Raw genomic sequence first — 13,329 nt, 5'->3', positions numbered from 1 at the left:
CAATAAATGACTTTAATACAGAAACAAGATCCAAAAAACAAAGTATAGCGTCTGCTTTATTCAAACCCTTCCTGCGATCTCGCTTCTCCACAGGAGGACACAATTTTGACATAAGAGCGTGATTCATACACAAACTAATAACTCCTCAGTGTCTCTTTACAATATCATAAATATGTTTGCATTCTCTTGCGCTTCATCAAGCGTCGCCATTCTGCTGGACCGAAATCGACTGTTCGGACGAGGTGGCTGTCAATACCGGGGCTATCGGGATCACTTTAGTTAGGGCTTCCAGAGACGGTAGCTGACCAGCTGCTAGTACCGGGGCCGTGTTAACCTGCGTCAAAGTACTGGGGAATGAAATCGGGTTAGTTACGGAAGCCGGGGTCGAAGACGGGTCTCCAATCTGCGATAAACTGGGTAGGTTAAGAGGGGGCATCGTTAAATTAGGCGGTAGACCCGTAAATTGAATGGGCGGCACCCCAGCGGGGAGAGATAAAGGCGTTATGCCCGGGACACCTGATGATTGCAACGTTATCGGAGAGGGTAGTGTGAGGGGGTTAACGGTGGAGCTTGTCTGTAACAATTCTGCGGGGTTTGGTAATGGGGGCATGTTGCTAAGCAACGGCGGTGCGTTGCCAGGTAACAAGGCAGCGCTGGTAGCAGCCGGTATGGACACCAATGGGTTAACTTGCGCGTAGCTCGCAACTGCAGGGTTGGAGGAAGCCAAAGAAACCTGAAATGGTAAGGAAATCGTTGTAGCACTGGACCAGAAAATTTTCAGGTTATCGGCATTAGATTGAACTAAAACTATACATTTTTTTTCGATTAAATAAGAATTCATCGAAAAACTTTGGGAATTGAATTGAATTCTGATTTCGAAAGAAATACATCAAAAATCGTATCAAATGAGTAAGCCATTTACATGGAAAGTCGTCTCGGAGCTAAGTCACCCTGAAGTGTTGACAATACGATTGAGATCGGGGAATACACTATGTCAGTTGCAATAACCAGAAATACTTTGGTCAAGCACACCTTGCATATTTTCCCGATGCCGAGTTGTGAACGTTATATTGTTGTCTATATTCGCTTCGTAACTCGCTACGTGCATATTGTTGAAAAGCAATATCGTGTAATGATATGGCTCTTCTTTTCACACAGTTTGCCGCGATTGTGAAATATTTTTATGAATGTCGGTCAGGCGCGTAGCCAGCCGAAAAAAAAGGGCGGGTTTGGAAAAAAGGGAGGGGTATGATTTTTTAAGTGCACCAAAATGACTTAACAAGAGTTACGTTCTTACGTACATCAGAAAAGCTTCCCCGTATGGACAAACCTACGCGCAGGATATATTTATATGCCTTTATAAGCTTCATCTACGCAACTACGCTCGCTATACCACGTAAGACTGCTAGCGATTCGTGATAGCGCGGTCGTATGCTACAGTAACAATGGGAAGTCCCTTGTGGCTCCCGCGCCGCTAATTACCGACAGCGAGTTTCAGGCGAACGCTCGAGTCATGACACAACGCTGCGGGTAATCTCATTACCTCGCGAATCACAATATATCATATGCGAGGAGCACACACATTTCGATGCCGCTATTGATGATGTCGGTAGGCTACCCGTTATGTAGGACATAATGTAGTATGACGAGTGGAGAATTATTTTTGAAAGATTGAGGACATTAAGACAGTGCATTTGCGAAGGTTTTATTTATTCATGCTGTTATTGGCTGAACCGTGAAGGCTTCTTTATTCGTCGAGTCAGGCTAGGCACGGGAGCGACTTCGATCAGGCATCATCGCTAATGAATTAAGCTCCAGCGGCACTGTCTCATGCGAGCGAGTATACGCGCGAAGTGCACGCACAATAGTTCAGGCCTGCGATTTCCGTTATTGATGTGAAATTATGAAGAAAAGTGGACAGAGATCGATTACGTCGTATTTTAATTCATCATCGGAAGATAGCAGTGAGCAATCTGTCAATCCTACAGTCGACACTCCCGAACGCAGTTCGTCACCGGGTCGCAGGCGAGTCGAATTTGATCAGGACGATAGACCGTGTTCCTCAAAGCCACAGCAACTCATTCACTCGCGTTTTGAACTTGACATTGCTGGTTACCAGCGCGGTCATAAGGTTGAGGCGCAAACTAAGTTGAATTATCTAACCGATCGCTGGAGACCGAACCGACATTTCAAATTTCCCACTCAAGAACGTCTCGTAAAAAAGAAGGTCGTCAGGCTGAAATTTCAACGAAGTTGGCTGGAGACATTTAAATGGCTAGCCTATAGTCCGTCTCAGGACGGAGCGTACTGCGTGCCTTGTCGCCTGTTTGCCATGGATAATGCTGGCGGTCAGAAATTGAAACGGTTTGTAACTGAGCCCATGCAGACCTGGAAAAGGGCAAAGGAATACTGCATAGAACATGGTGCAAAAAAATACCACGTTACGGCCGTCGTTCGAGCGGAAGGCTTCGAAAGTGCTCACAGAACTGGAAACGTAGTGGAAAAAATGACTCTAAAGAAGTACAGGTAGGCTCCGAGCGGTTATTTCTATTATATCAATTGTTAAAATGTCGAATCAGTGTATTGATTCGTTTGTTGTATTCATGTATTGCAGATTTTGTCGACGCTACCAGTGACAAATGCTTCTGTGGGACGGTCATTTTCGACCTTACGCCAGCTAAAGACTTATCTACGCAGCTACCATAAAAGAAAATCGGTTGAACGGCTTGGCTTAAATGCACATTGCACAATGCACATCCACTCAGAAAATGATTTGGATAGGTCAACTGTGTTAGAGGAATTTAGAAAAAAATGTTCGCGTAGATTAAAGTTGGCCGTTTGAATGCAGTGATCTTCATCTTCAGATAACCTGTTTCTACTTCTTCGTCCATATTAAACCATCACATTGTAGATCACAGTTTTGTTGCCGTGTACCAAATGTAACTATGAGATCAACATCAAGCATCCAATTGTTGAAGCATAGATCTAATAGAGTTCTAGATTTGAGTAGATCGCAGACCACCCGGCAATTCATAGTGCGAATTACGCGTCGCAAGCGAGGTGAATACTGCAATACATCCGATATTATTAGGAACGATTACGCGCGTTCAGAAAAGCAATGAGTTCAGTAGTGTCCTACACTCCTAGGCGCCGAACCTGGGTATGCAAGGTTTGCCTAGACATTATTTTAGGTATGCGGCATACCTAGAATACCGTTTGGTATGTATCGGCATAACCGCCAATTGTGCTATTTAGAACAAATCGCAATGTCTTTCGGTTTAACATTACCTGCTGTCGCTTATGTGAGCGAGGGTAACCCGTTGCACGCGGCCAATTAACGAGAAGCGTGTTGTCAATTAGCGAGATTCGTCTGAGCACCAAGTAACGCGACGCGATTTTCCGTTGAGATGATCGCGAAATTAGGTATTGATTGCCAATTAGGTATTGATTGCCGTGCACTCGGCAATTGTCGCTGGCCTCCAACAAGCCTAGTTCCACTGGCTTGAAGAATCGCATCTGCAATAGGCCCGGTGCGCACTATACTATCCTACACAATCGCATGTGCAATAGGGTTCTTCAAAAATGACTTTTTTCTCAAATCATACTGGGTACTTGATAAAATTGTTAGGTTACCTAATTTAAGCCTACACACCAAATTTGGTTCAATTCCAACTAGTAGCCGCATTGCTACAGGAGAAGAAAGTTTCTATTTATTATATAAAAATAAATAACAAAAAATTTCAAAATTTTCTCTTCACCCCATGAAAGTGTTAACTTGTCTATAAAAACGATGTTCACCAAATTTGGTTCAATTCCAAACAATGGAAGCGGAGTTATTGCCATCAAAAAATTTGGATACGAATAAAATAGTATTTACGGTGGGCACCACTATAACAAATAATCAAAGAATTGGTCACCGTAAATACTATAGGCCTACTATTCATAATCCAAATTCGTGCTGCACACTGTTCGGAATGCAGCAACCAAGACAAGCTTTGTACTATCCCATATACATTTCAGTGCAGTGGTTCTCGAACTGAGGGGCGTGTATACATCTGAAACAAGGTGCGAAGCTGAAGTTGAATGAAATGATTTTTCGCGCTCGGCGCGATTTAACCCTGGCTTATAGTTTATTGCTCTCCTCTGTCTATTGTCTGACTTTGATATCACAGAATTCTTTCATCAGCAACCATAACCTTCCATGCCATCAAACTCTCCGCTGGGATTGCTAGCATGCTGGTTGCTCTTTTTAATATATTGTGATGTCACGATAGGGGGGTGGTCGCGAAATTGTTCACTATCATGAAGGGGGGAGTGTATTTTAAAGTTTGAGAACCACTGTTTTAGTGTCTTAATATAAGAACGTGGATAGGGTTCTAAAGAGAGTCAAAGATGTATCATGTTTAACATGGTTTCGAATCATGACGGCAAATAGATCTTTTTTTACCTAACCGTCATTTTCTCATTACCTAACATCAACACATTCACTCAGCAGCATTTATTACCAATGTGATTTAGAAATAAAATGACGCTGGAGAATATAGCTAAAATTTTTCACTCGGCCCGCCAACGTATTTTCTACTTCTCTTTTGGCCCAAAGAGGAAAATAATTGCCCACCGCTGCGCGAGGGCGTGCTACAAATGACTGAAGAAATATTGAAATGAATCGGCATTTGTGAAGGGGGTTCCGCGTAAAGGGAGGCGGTTTTGCGTTTCAAAAGAAGGGGGTCTGAACTTGACTCGGTGGTGAATTGAAAATCACTCGACTTGACTCGAGTCAAAACTAGAAGAATTAGAATGACTGCATTCGCAAAAACTTAGAAATGCAATGAAACTTCGATTGAGAAAGAAATAAAACAAGATCCAAGTTCAGTTAAGCACGAGAATGGCAAATGTCTGTGCACCAAGGTCGGCTCGATTCGGAAATTGCCACTTCTACGTTTGTGATTGCGTAGAAATTTACAAAGTCACTTCTACTTAAGTAGCAGCGCTGACTACTTTGACCACATCTGGTTTTGCCTCGGACATGAAACTTACTTCTGAGAAGCCATCGTTGCCGCCCGGCGTCGGAGTGCCGACTGCAACTGATTGTAGGCTGCCTGCTGACGGAGCTTTCGAAACACCTGGAAAAGAAAGAATTAGCTTTTCGAATTAGATTGAAATTAGAATTCTAGCTACAATTTCTTCAAAGTTGGATAAGAATTATAGCTACACAGTTTTCCTAAATTATATTAGAATTATAGCTACAGTTTCTTCCAAATTATGAGACTTAGAATTGAAGCTAAACAGTAGGGCTGTTAAAAAAAATTTACTTTACTGAATCTTGCTGGCTACGTGATTAAATCGTCAGGACGCCTTAAAATACGACGCACACGAAATTTGAAATCATTCCAACCGGTAATCGCGGATTTCGTAGATTTTGAAAATTTTGAATTAACCAAAAATGCAAAAAACATTATTCTCAAATTTTTCTGTTAACCTCATGAAATTAATGCGCAGTCTTAAAAACAATGCTAAACAAATTTGACTCAATTCCAACCCGTAGAAGCAGAGTTATTTGAGTTTTTCTTTGATAATTGTGATCGGTGGATAATCCAAGAATTACCATAGAAAACCTCAATAACTCCGCTTCTACGGCTTGGAATTAAGTCAAATTTGTTTTGCATCATTTTTGAAGACAGCGCAACAATTTCATAGGGTTGACAGACAAACTTGAAAAACAATTTTTTTGGGCATTTTTGGTTAAATTCAAATTAAAAAATACGCGATTACCGGTTGGAATGAGTTCAAATTTGGTGTGCGTCGTTTTTTAAGGCAACCTAACGTTTTAATCACATAGCCAGCAAGATTCAGGAAAAAAAGTTTTTTTTGAACAGCCCTACTAAACAGTTACCTCAAATTAGATTAGAATGACTGAATTTGCAAAAACTTAGATACCGGTACCGGCGGTACCGTCAGGGGCGTATCCAGAGCGCGAAAAAGGGGGGGGTTTTGCGTTCCGAAATTGGCTATTGTGACGTCATTATTACGATCACTTGTCTCCACGCCCTGGCGAATAATTAATAGATTATAGTTTAATAATAAACAGATATTTGCGGTGAGTGGGAGATGTACGAATACGATACGGACATTGCCTGAAAATCGCGTTTCTTTTATGGTCTGATTGAAAGAAATTCGTAAATGCTCACATTTAGTCATGAGCCGGCAAATGTCGCCCGTCTTCAAGCGCCTAGTTCCGGTCAGAGATGCGCGATTTTGTTGGGTTTGGACGATATTATGCGCACGGTCGGTAGTATCGCAGCGGACGAACAAGCGCGGAATAGGGCGGTAGCATAAACGAGGGCGATCGCCACAGAGAGGTGTGGTGTGAACAGTGTACGTCGTACACGAATGTGTGCTTTTCGATGGCTTTACTAGCCATACGGCTGAGCGTGTAGTACGCGCGAAGATAATTAGACCTTAATTGCAAGCACGCAAGTCAGTCAACTAATACAGAGTACACACTGGGATAATAACTTGATCGACAGAGAAACTTGTCAGCCGATATAATTAGGCTTTACCACTAGGCCTACTCAATTCTCCCGTTCAGCGACAACATAGGCCTGTATTTGGACGACAGCAAGCCACCTAACAATCGGGAACGTGGATTGCTAGGCTTGTATTTTGAAATGTGAATGTCAATCCTAGGCCATTTCTCGCCAATAATCGCGAATACAATGTGGATTTGAGAATAGCATTGTCGTACTGGCGCCGTCGTGTCTGCGTCTCGCTGATCAATCAACACGCCGCCGCGTGCAATTCTTAATTAGGATTTCAAGGCGAGCAGGTGGAGCGAATTCGCGAGCGATGTTGATTGCTGACAACTTCGTCTTTGCAATTACGTATCGCGTCGGCCAATTAGATTAGATTTTCCTAAAATGAGTCTCTCGTTTCAGCAAGGCGAGAGAGAAATCGAGGGAAGAAAGTTGAGAACGTCGGCAATTGCCACAGCTGAAATGTAGCTGAACAAGTGCAGAATTCGTATGGAATTAGCGAATTATAATGACCTATTTTATCCTTTCGACTAATTCGGCGCATAATTCCAATATTTTGTAGGGGTCTTAGTCCCCTTAAATAACATTAAGACGCCATATTCGCCTTCTCATACGTAAAAACGAATATGTTAAACTAATAAATTAGCAAATATTAGAGGCTATATTTGACATCAATTTTTAGGATTTTGAAAAGGGGGGGGTTCCGACCCCCTAAACCCCCCCCCTGGATACGCCACTGGGTACCGTACTGAATTCAATTCCGAAATAGAAAGAAATGCAAATTTACTGAAACGCAAATCTGGGTCACCTTCTACTTGGACAGGGATACGATGAAGGTATCCGTATCCGATTCCGCAACCCAAGCTCCCATCTCCTCCCCAGGCACTGTTGGGCGTGATCACCACTTCCCTGCATAAAAGAATACAGTTTCAATTCAGAATCCTTAACAAACGCATGTCATCTCGCCAGAATTGGATAAGTAGCAAATTTTCAGTTTCTAAGAATCTGACTAGAATGATAGCGACCGTTTTTCTAAAATTAGAATATAAGTAGACTCACCGATTTTGCAAGAACTAGAGAATTGAATTCACTTCCGAATTGGAAATAAATACAACAAAAATCGAAATCAGTTCATATCACGTTAGAGTTTACTCTCATAAGCACAAGAATATGGAAAATATCTGTGCACCGAGCTTGGCTCATATTGCACGATAGAGAATTAAAATATCGGCATTTTACTACAATACGTCTAATTAGACAACTATGATTAGCTAGTTGATAAGTCTGCATCTCACCTTGAACTGTCCGAGTCGCTGTTGTAGACATATAGTTTTAATTGTTTTCCGTCATGTGACTCAATTAGAGAGAACAAATCATCTTGTTCATTGAGAAGAGAGTCGGCGCCGATGATATAATCCGAGAAAGGTCGAAGTCCTGTCATTAAAATTCATTGATTCTATTACCTTGTTTTTTCATTGATCCATTTGTAATTTTCAAAACTAACTGCAGATTCCAGAGACAAATGATCATCAAGGTTTCATGATAAAAGACCATTCAAATAATTGATAGATTCTACTTCAAAGTTTAAACTAATTAAAGCCTTTACATATATGGAATTCGTCAAAACTCGGGTGACTCGGCAAAGAAACTCATGCTCATGTATCTGACTTATGGACTTGATGCTGTGTAGTGTATTTGCATGAAATGTCAACTCTGTATGATTACTGAGCAGTGGGCAAAGGATAATGCTTTCAGCGCTAGAGCTATGGCTAGCTCCATTGAGTGCTGAAGACATTGAATGGCGATGATAGGCTAGTCATTGAGGTAATGTACCTGCAAGATATGCCGGTGAGTTGGTTTCCACTTCCAACACATGCCAAACATTCTCATTTGCGCCTTCAAACGAACAAAATCTGATTGACACTCCCAGTAATCCTTGACCTCCCCATATACTACTGGGCGTCATTGTGACTTCTCGTAATTGCAATGTCTTGCTGCTGTACACCAGCACTTTTATAGGCTTCTCCACGTTCGCTTTGAGAACATCCTTCAAGCGATCGTCATCCTGGTCAAGTCGGGTATTACCAATCATTACAATGAAATCAAAGAAGGGTTCCAGGCCCGCTTTATGGCCGGGGGAATTCTCCTGGACACGCAGAACATGGTAGCCTTCGGTCCCGCCTCCCGGGACCTCGATACTGTTCCCAGCACCCATTGTCTACCTTACATTGATATCTTGAAATGGAAAGTAAATGATCGGATTAGCATCCTAGCATGGTTGCAGCCAAGTCATAAGTCAATCTTACAACTTAACTCGAAACCAGAAAATTTGACTCGTGTCGAGTCGTTATTCAAGTGATTACAACCCTGCATCCTCTTTCTACAGACAATATATTTTAGACAGAGTCATAATGACTCAAGTCGCAAATTTTTGGTTGACTCCAGTCATTTTCTGAACATGTAATATGACTAGACTTGAGTTACTTTGTGTATAGACTCAGTTTGTACAAGAGTCATTGTGCATGAATCGATGAAGTCAATACGACTCGAGAGTCGAGACATTCACTATAACTTGATCCAGGTCTCGTCTATCAGTAGGGATACTCGAAAAATAGGTCAAGAAAAAGTTGCCTTTCATCTTTTTTTCATAAACATGTTGAAGAGTGAGAAAATTGAGTAGGCTATATATATTCAAGGGGAGGAATTTATTATTATTATTATCAAATTTAAAAACCATTCAAGTGACGCATATCACAACAATGGTATTTTGTGTCATGACTGTAGAGGTGCTAATCGAACAAATATGAGGACAATTATTTAACCGTGTCAACCAAACCATTCAGTACCGTCTCTTCGTATTTGCTGTGAATTAATATCACCCACGACAGACAGGAGTATAAAAAAGTGAGTTTAACCCGACTTTCAACAGTGAACACTACAAAATGGACTCAAGACTCGAATTCCAACACTATATGACTCGGGTTTGACCCTTTGCTCTGTCCGTGAGTTGGACTCGACTCAGTGAATTCATGACTCAATTTGACTCGAGTCAAGACAAATAAAGTAAGATTGACTCGCGACTTAGAACCTTATAGGATTCAGATACAACCCTGAGTATATAAATTATAAAGTGACCCTATACCGATATGATGGGTTGTATATCATGGAAGCAGATTGCTATATATAGACAGCACATGATCGACAATCGCCCTAATCCTAGTCCAAGGCAATGGCCCCAGATTGAGTCATGCAAAACACAGCGCTCAATTCAGATGAATGTCATGGCTACGCAACCATGATTAGCAATGGTTTAATTAGAAAAGTTTCAAATTCAATTCATTTCGCTAGATAACTTCTAAGAAATTATTTACAATAATGCAATGCAGTAAAACTAAATACAAAAAAATCCAGTAGGCGGAGACGCCAATACGGAATCGGTGTCTCGTGCACACCAAAGATTCTATACTGACTACACACATGTGTGACGCTGAAAACCGTCTTGGCACACCAAATATATTACGCTAAACGTACCAGTATGGGATTCCAACCCCCAACCCGGACTCCCGGAGTAGACCTATAGACCCCATTCCGATTACCATACGCCGTACAGTACCATGAGCAAAAGTAGCCTAATAATCGAGATGTTTTTATTGATCACAGCTTGTAGAAGATTCGATTGCACTTTCCGGAAGGATAAAAAAAGGAATAACTTGCACTTTTAACTTTGAATGAGGAATTACCCCAACAATGGCAACAAAAACATGTTTATAATTTATTGATCATAATGCCAGCGTGCCGGAGCTGCACTCATGCAGGTCTTCGACACGGACAAAGACACACAAATTTTGGTAGCTGTGATTATTCCGATTCGTTGAAACAAGGAGCCTATACCAGTGTAGCTGCAGAAGTTATTTTTAAATTCATGCGCTGCAGAAACCTCAGCGTCCTATTTCTCACAGCAAACTGACGTGGCTTCTGCAGCAGCCATGCATAGCAGCCGACGTTCTACAACAGTGGTGTTCCATTCTATGTATAATGTATCTCAATGGGCTGCTCACTGAGCAACTTCATTCAGTTTATTATTAAATTCTTTATTTTACGATTGATCGCAGATGACATTTATGCGAATAGTTTTACCGTTATTAATTTTCTCCATATGATTATGCCTTAGCAATATCTCCAGTTTCAATCTTCCGTCATCTTGAGGAGGACTGCACACTGGGAAACTGCACACTAAGTTATATTTTATAATAACAATTTCGAAGAGCTTCTTGGAGGTACAGAACTTCAATATACAATTAAATAGTATATTGATATTGAAATGAACCCGAATATTTTCGGCTGACACTCGTCAGGGGTAATCGTCAGCAACTAGTAGAGAATTGGAAAGAACATTGTATATCAACAATCGTATCACAAAATATGACGTCACCAGCATGAAATTTCGAATGAGAGAGCGTTCAATGTACTATTTTTAGGTGGTGCAATGTCACCTAAAAATAGTACATTGAACGCTCTCTCATTCGAAATTTCATGCTGGTGACGTCATATTTTGTGATACGATTGTTGATATACAATGTTCTTTCCAATTCTCTACTAGTTGCTGACGAGTGTCAGCCGAAAATATTCGGGTTCATTTCAATATGAATATACTATTTAATAACAATTTCATCCTACAATGAAAAGGTATGAAGGTGTCGAGATGACTGGGAGTAGCCTTTGAAATCAGACACCCACGCCTGGCCTAGCGATGTAATATATGCACAGATTGCACACTGAATGAAAAGTAAAAGAATGAGGTGGTATGTGTCGAATCGAAAGTAGCGAGATCGATGTGTCAGATCACGGTCCGGTAAACAGTTTTTAGTCAACACAGCAAGTTTCCAATACCTATTTCCAAATCAGCTGTTTCGATTTCGGTCAACTAAATTTTATGATCTGGTCAAAAGTGTCAACCTCCTTTCCCGATTGCAAAATATGGAAACCCTTGATTAAGAGGCATGCACACCGATTCTGCGTCGGAGGTCTTCTCCGAGTTGCTGTTCTTACAGCAAAAAGAGCCCAGAAAAAGACCTGATGATAAAGATAACGCATTCATAAGGAATGAAAAGAGCAATAAGAAAGAGCTACTTCATAAAGTACTTAAAAAAGTAGAAGTACTTCGTTACTGACCACCTCGGGGTGGATGCCAGTATAAGAGACGGCAACTGGTCGTTCGGCATCCTCCTATCTGTCCATTACATTGCATTGTATCTTATCGCATTTTACATTGTGTTTGTCTTGTTCAGATGAAAATATAATATGATGATTATTATTAAAGAAAAGGAAAGCGACAGAAATGAATGCGGCATGTGTCGGTAGGCGAAGTCGATATATGTCAGATCAATGATCAATGTATTTATATCATTGGTCAGATTGTGGTCCAGTAATCTTGCGGGCTGACTATTGTATTCATTCAGTAGAAATGGCTTGTATATTTCGACTTGAATCAGGACATGCTCCACAACTGTCGTATGGCTGGCGAGATGCTGTTCCGCACTCCACACTACTTCTTGATAGAGCGGTGCGTTTCTTGTATTACATCCTGATCAATAGGCCTACAATATAGCCAGCCTTCAAGTTGACCTGACCACGACCCGACATATCGATCTCGCCTTCCGACATATGCCACCTCTTTTCTCGCCTGTCCTTATTTATTATCTTCTTTTTACTTTTAATTCAGTGTGTATGCCTTTTTCTCACAAGGTAAGAGTATGATTTCAAAGACTACTTCACGTCGTTTCGACACCTTTCATATTTTTACAATTATTGTGTTGATTAGAATTAATATTGCTTCAAATAAAATATCAAATCATTCAACTGTTGTTCATGTCGTAAATATAAACGAAATGGTCTCTTGTGCTATCCGTAACACGCAATATTCGTATTATGTGAACTCGGAGGCCGTCTATAGACAACTAACCTACGGATAGATGGGCAAGACGAGAGTCACGGTCGAGTGATGCGACAACGGCAGATTTGTTGTCGCTTCATAGCATGAAACGGGAGCGTAATTGCTAATCCCATAGATGACGACCCGAGCATCGGCATTGTTCTAAGACAATTGCAACGGCGCAGCACAATGACCATAACAACGGTCCGTGCGTGGTTGCGATTGTTTAGAACAATGCCGATTTTCATATTTTGAAGGCTATTTCGGGGTGGTTCCATTGCCTTGATGAAAATTTAATGTATATTATCAGAATCAGCGCGACTGTAGCTTTCAAATAAGATCAACTTTATTTAATTTGAGCGCCGTTGTCGCATCACTCGACCGTGACTCTCGTCTTGCCCATCTATCCGTAGGTTAGTTATCTATGGGCCGTCAGTAAGAAAGTACTTCTACTTTTACAATACTGAAACAAAAAGTATTGGTGTTTGGGGCCTAGTGTGCTGGAATTCTTACTCATTACCATACGTCATATTAAGTATCGTCCTTCAGAATTCACCTTCCTCAGAATTTGCTGCTCACCAAAAATTATTTTCACAGAATCCATCAACTACCGCTGACTCCTTCATCCCCATTGATACAAACAGGTCAGTAGACAATTTTAAACAACCACAAAAACATCTCCTTTGGAGAAAATTGTCGCCCAGTGCGGTTGTTAGCGTAGTTTGTTTTTAAATAGCTCCATTCAAACTTCGGAGAATGAAGTAAATACGCCCATCGCTATGAAGAGTCTGCAGGCCTACACACGGATATGTATAGGCTGCCTATAGCTTCGACCACCAGGAATGGCGACAGACAGGTTAGGTA

At 41.2% G+C, this 13,329-nt stretch overlaps 2 protein-coding genes across 2 annotated transcripts; one reads left to right on the top strand and one right to left on the bottom strand.

Annotated features, from left to right (window-relative positions):
- Positions 1–38: 38 nt before the first annotated feature.
- On the bottom strand, positions 39–8,768 carry LOC145438513 (Golgi reassembly-stacking protein 2-like). Its single transcript, XM_080315846.1, has 5 exons — positions 8,367–8,768; positions 7,829–7,967; positions 7,342–7,442; positions 5,038–5,123; positions 39–733 (listed from the first exon to the last, which is right to left on the bottom strand). The coding sequence occupies exons 1-5, from the start codon at positions 8,746–8,748 to the stop codon at positions 197–199; spliced, it is 1,245 nt and encodes a 414-aa protein (XP_080171972.1). The 5' UTR covers positions 8,749–8,768; the 3' UTR covers positions 39–196.
- LOC145438517 (uncharacterized) lies at positions 719–2,910 on the top strand. Its single transcript, XM_080315851.1, has 2 exons — positions 719–2,526; positions 2,615–2,910. Exons 1-2 carry the CDS (start codon positions 1,904–1,906, stop codon positions 2,634–2,636), a joined length of 645 nt encoding a protein of 214 aa, XP_080171977.1. The 5' UTR covers positions 719–1,903; the 3' UTR covers positions 2,637–2,910.
- Positions 8,769–13,329: the final 4,561 nt, after the last annotated feature.

The sequence above is a fragment of the Botryllus schlosseri genome, chromosome 5, assembly GCF_051294905.1.
Source record: "Botryllus schlosseri isolate E-star chromosome 5, Bs_hap1, whole genome shotgun sequence".
In the NCBI taxonomy this organism is placed as follows: Eukaryota; Metazoa; Chordata; class Ascidiacea; order Stolidobranchia; family Styelidae; genus Botryllus; species Botryllus schlosseri.
This window is presented reverse-complemented; position numbering and strand designations above follow the sequence as displayed.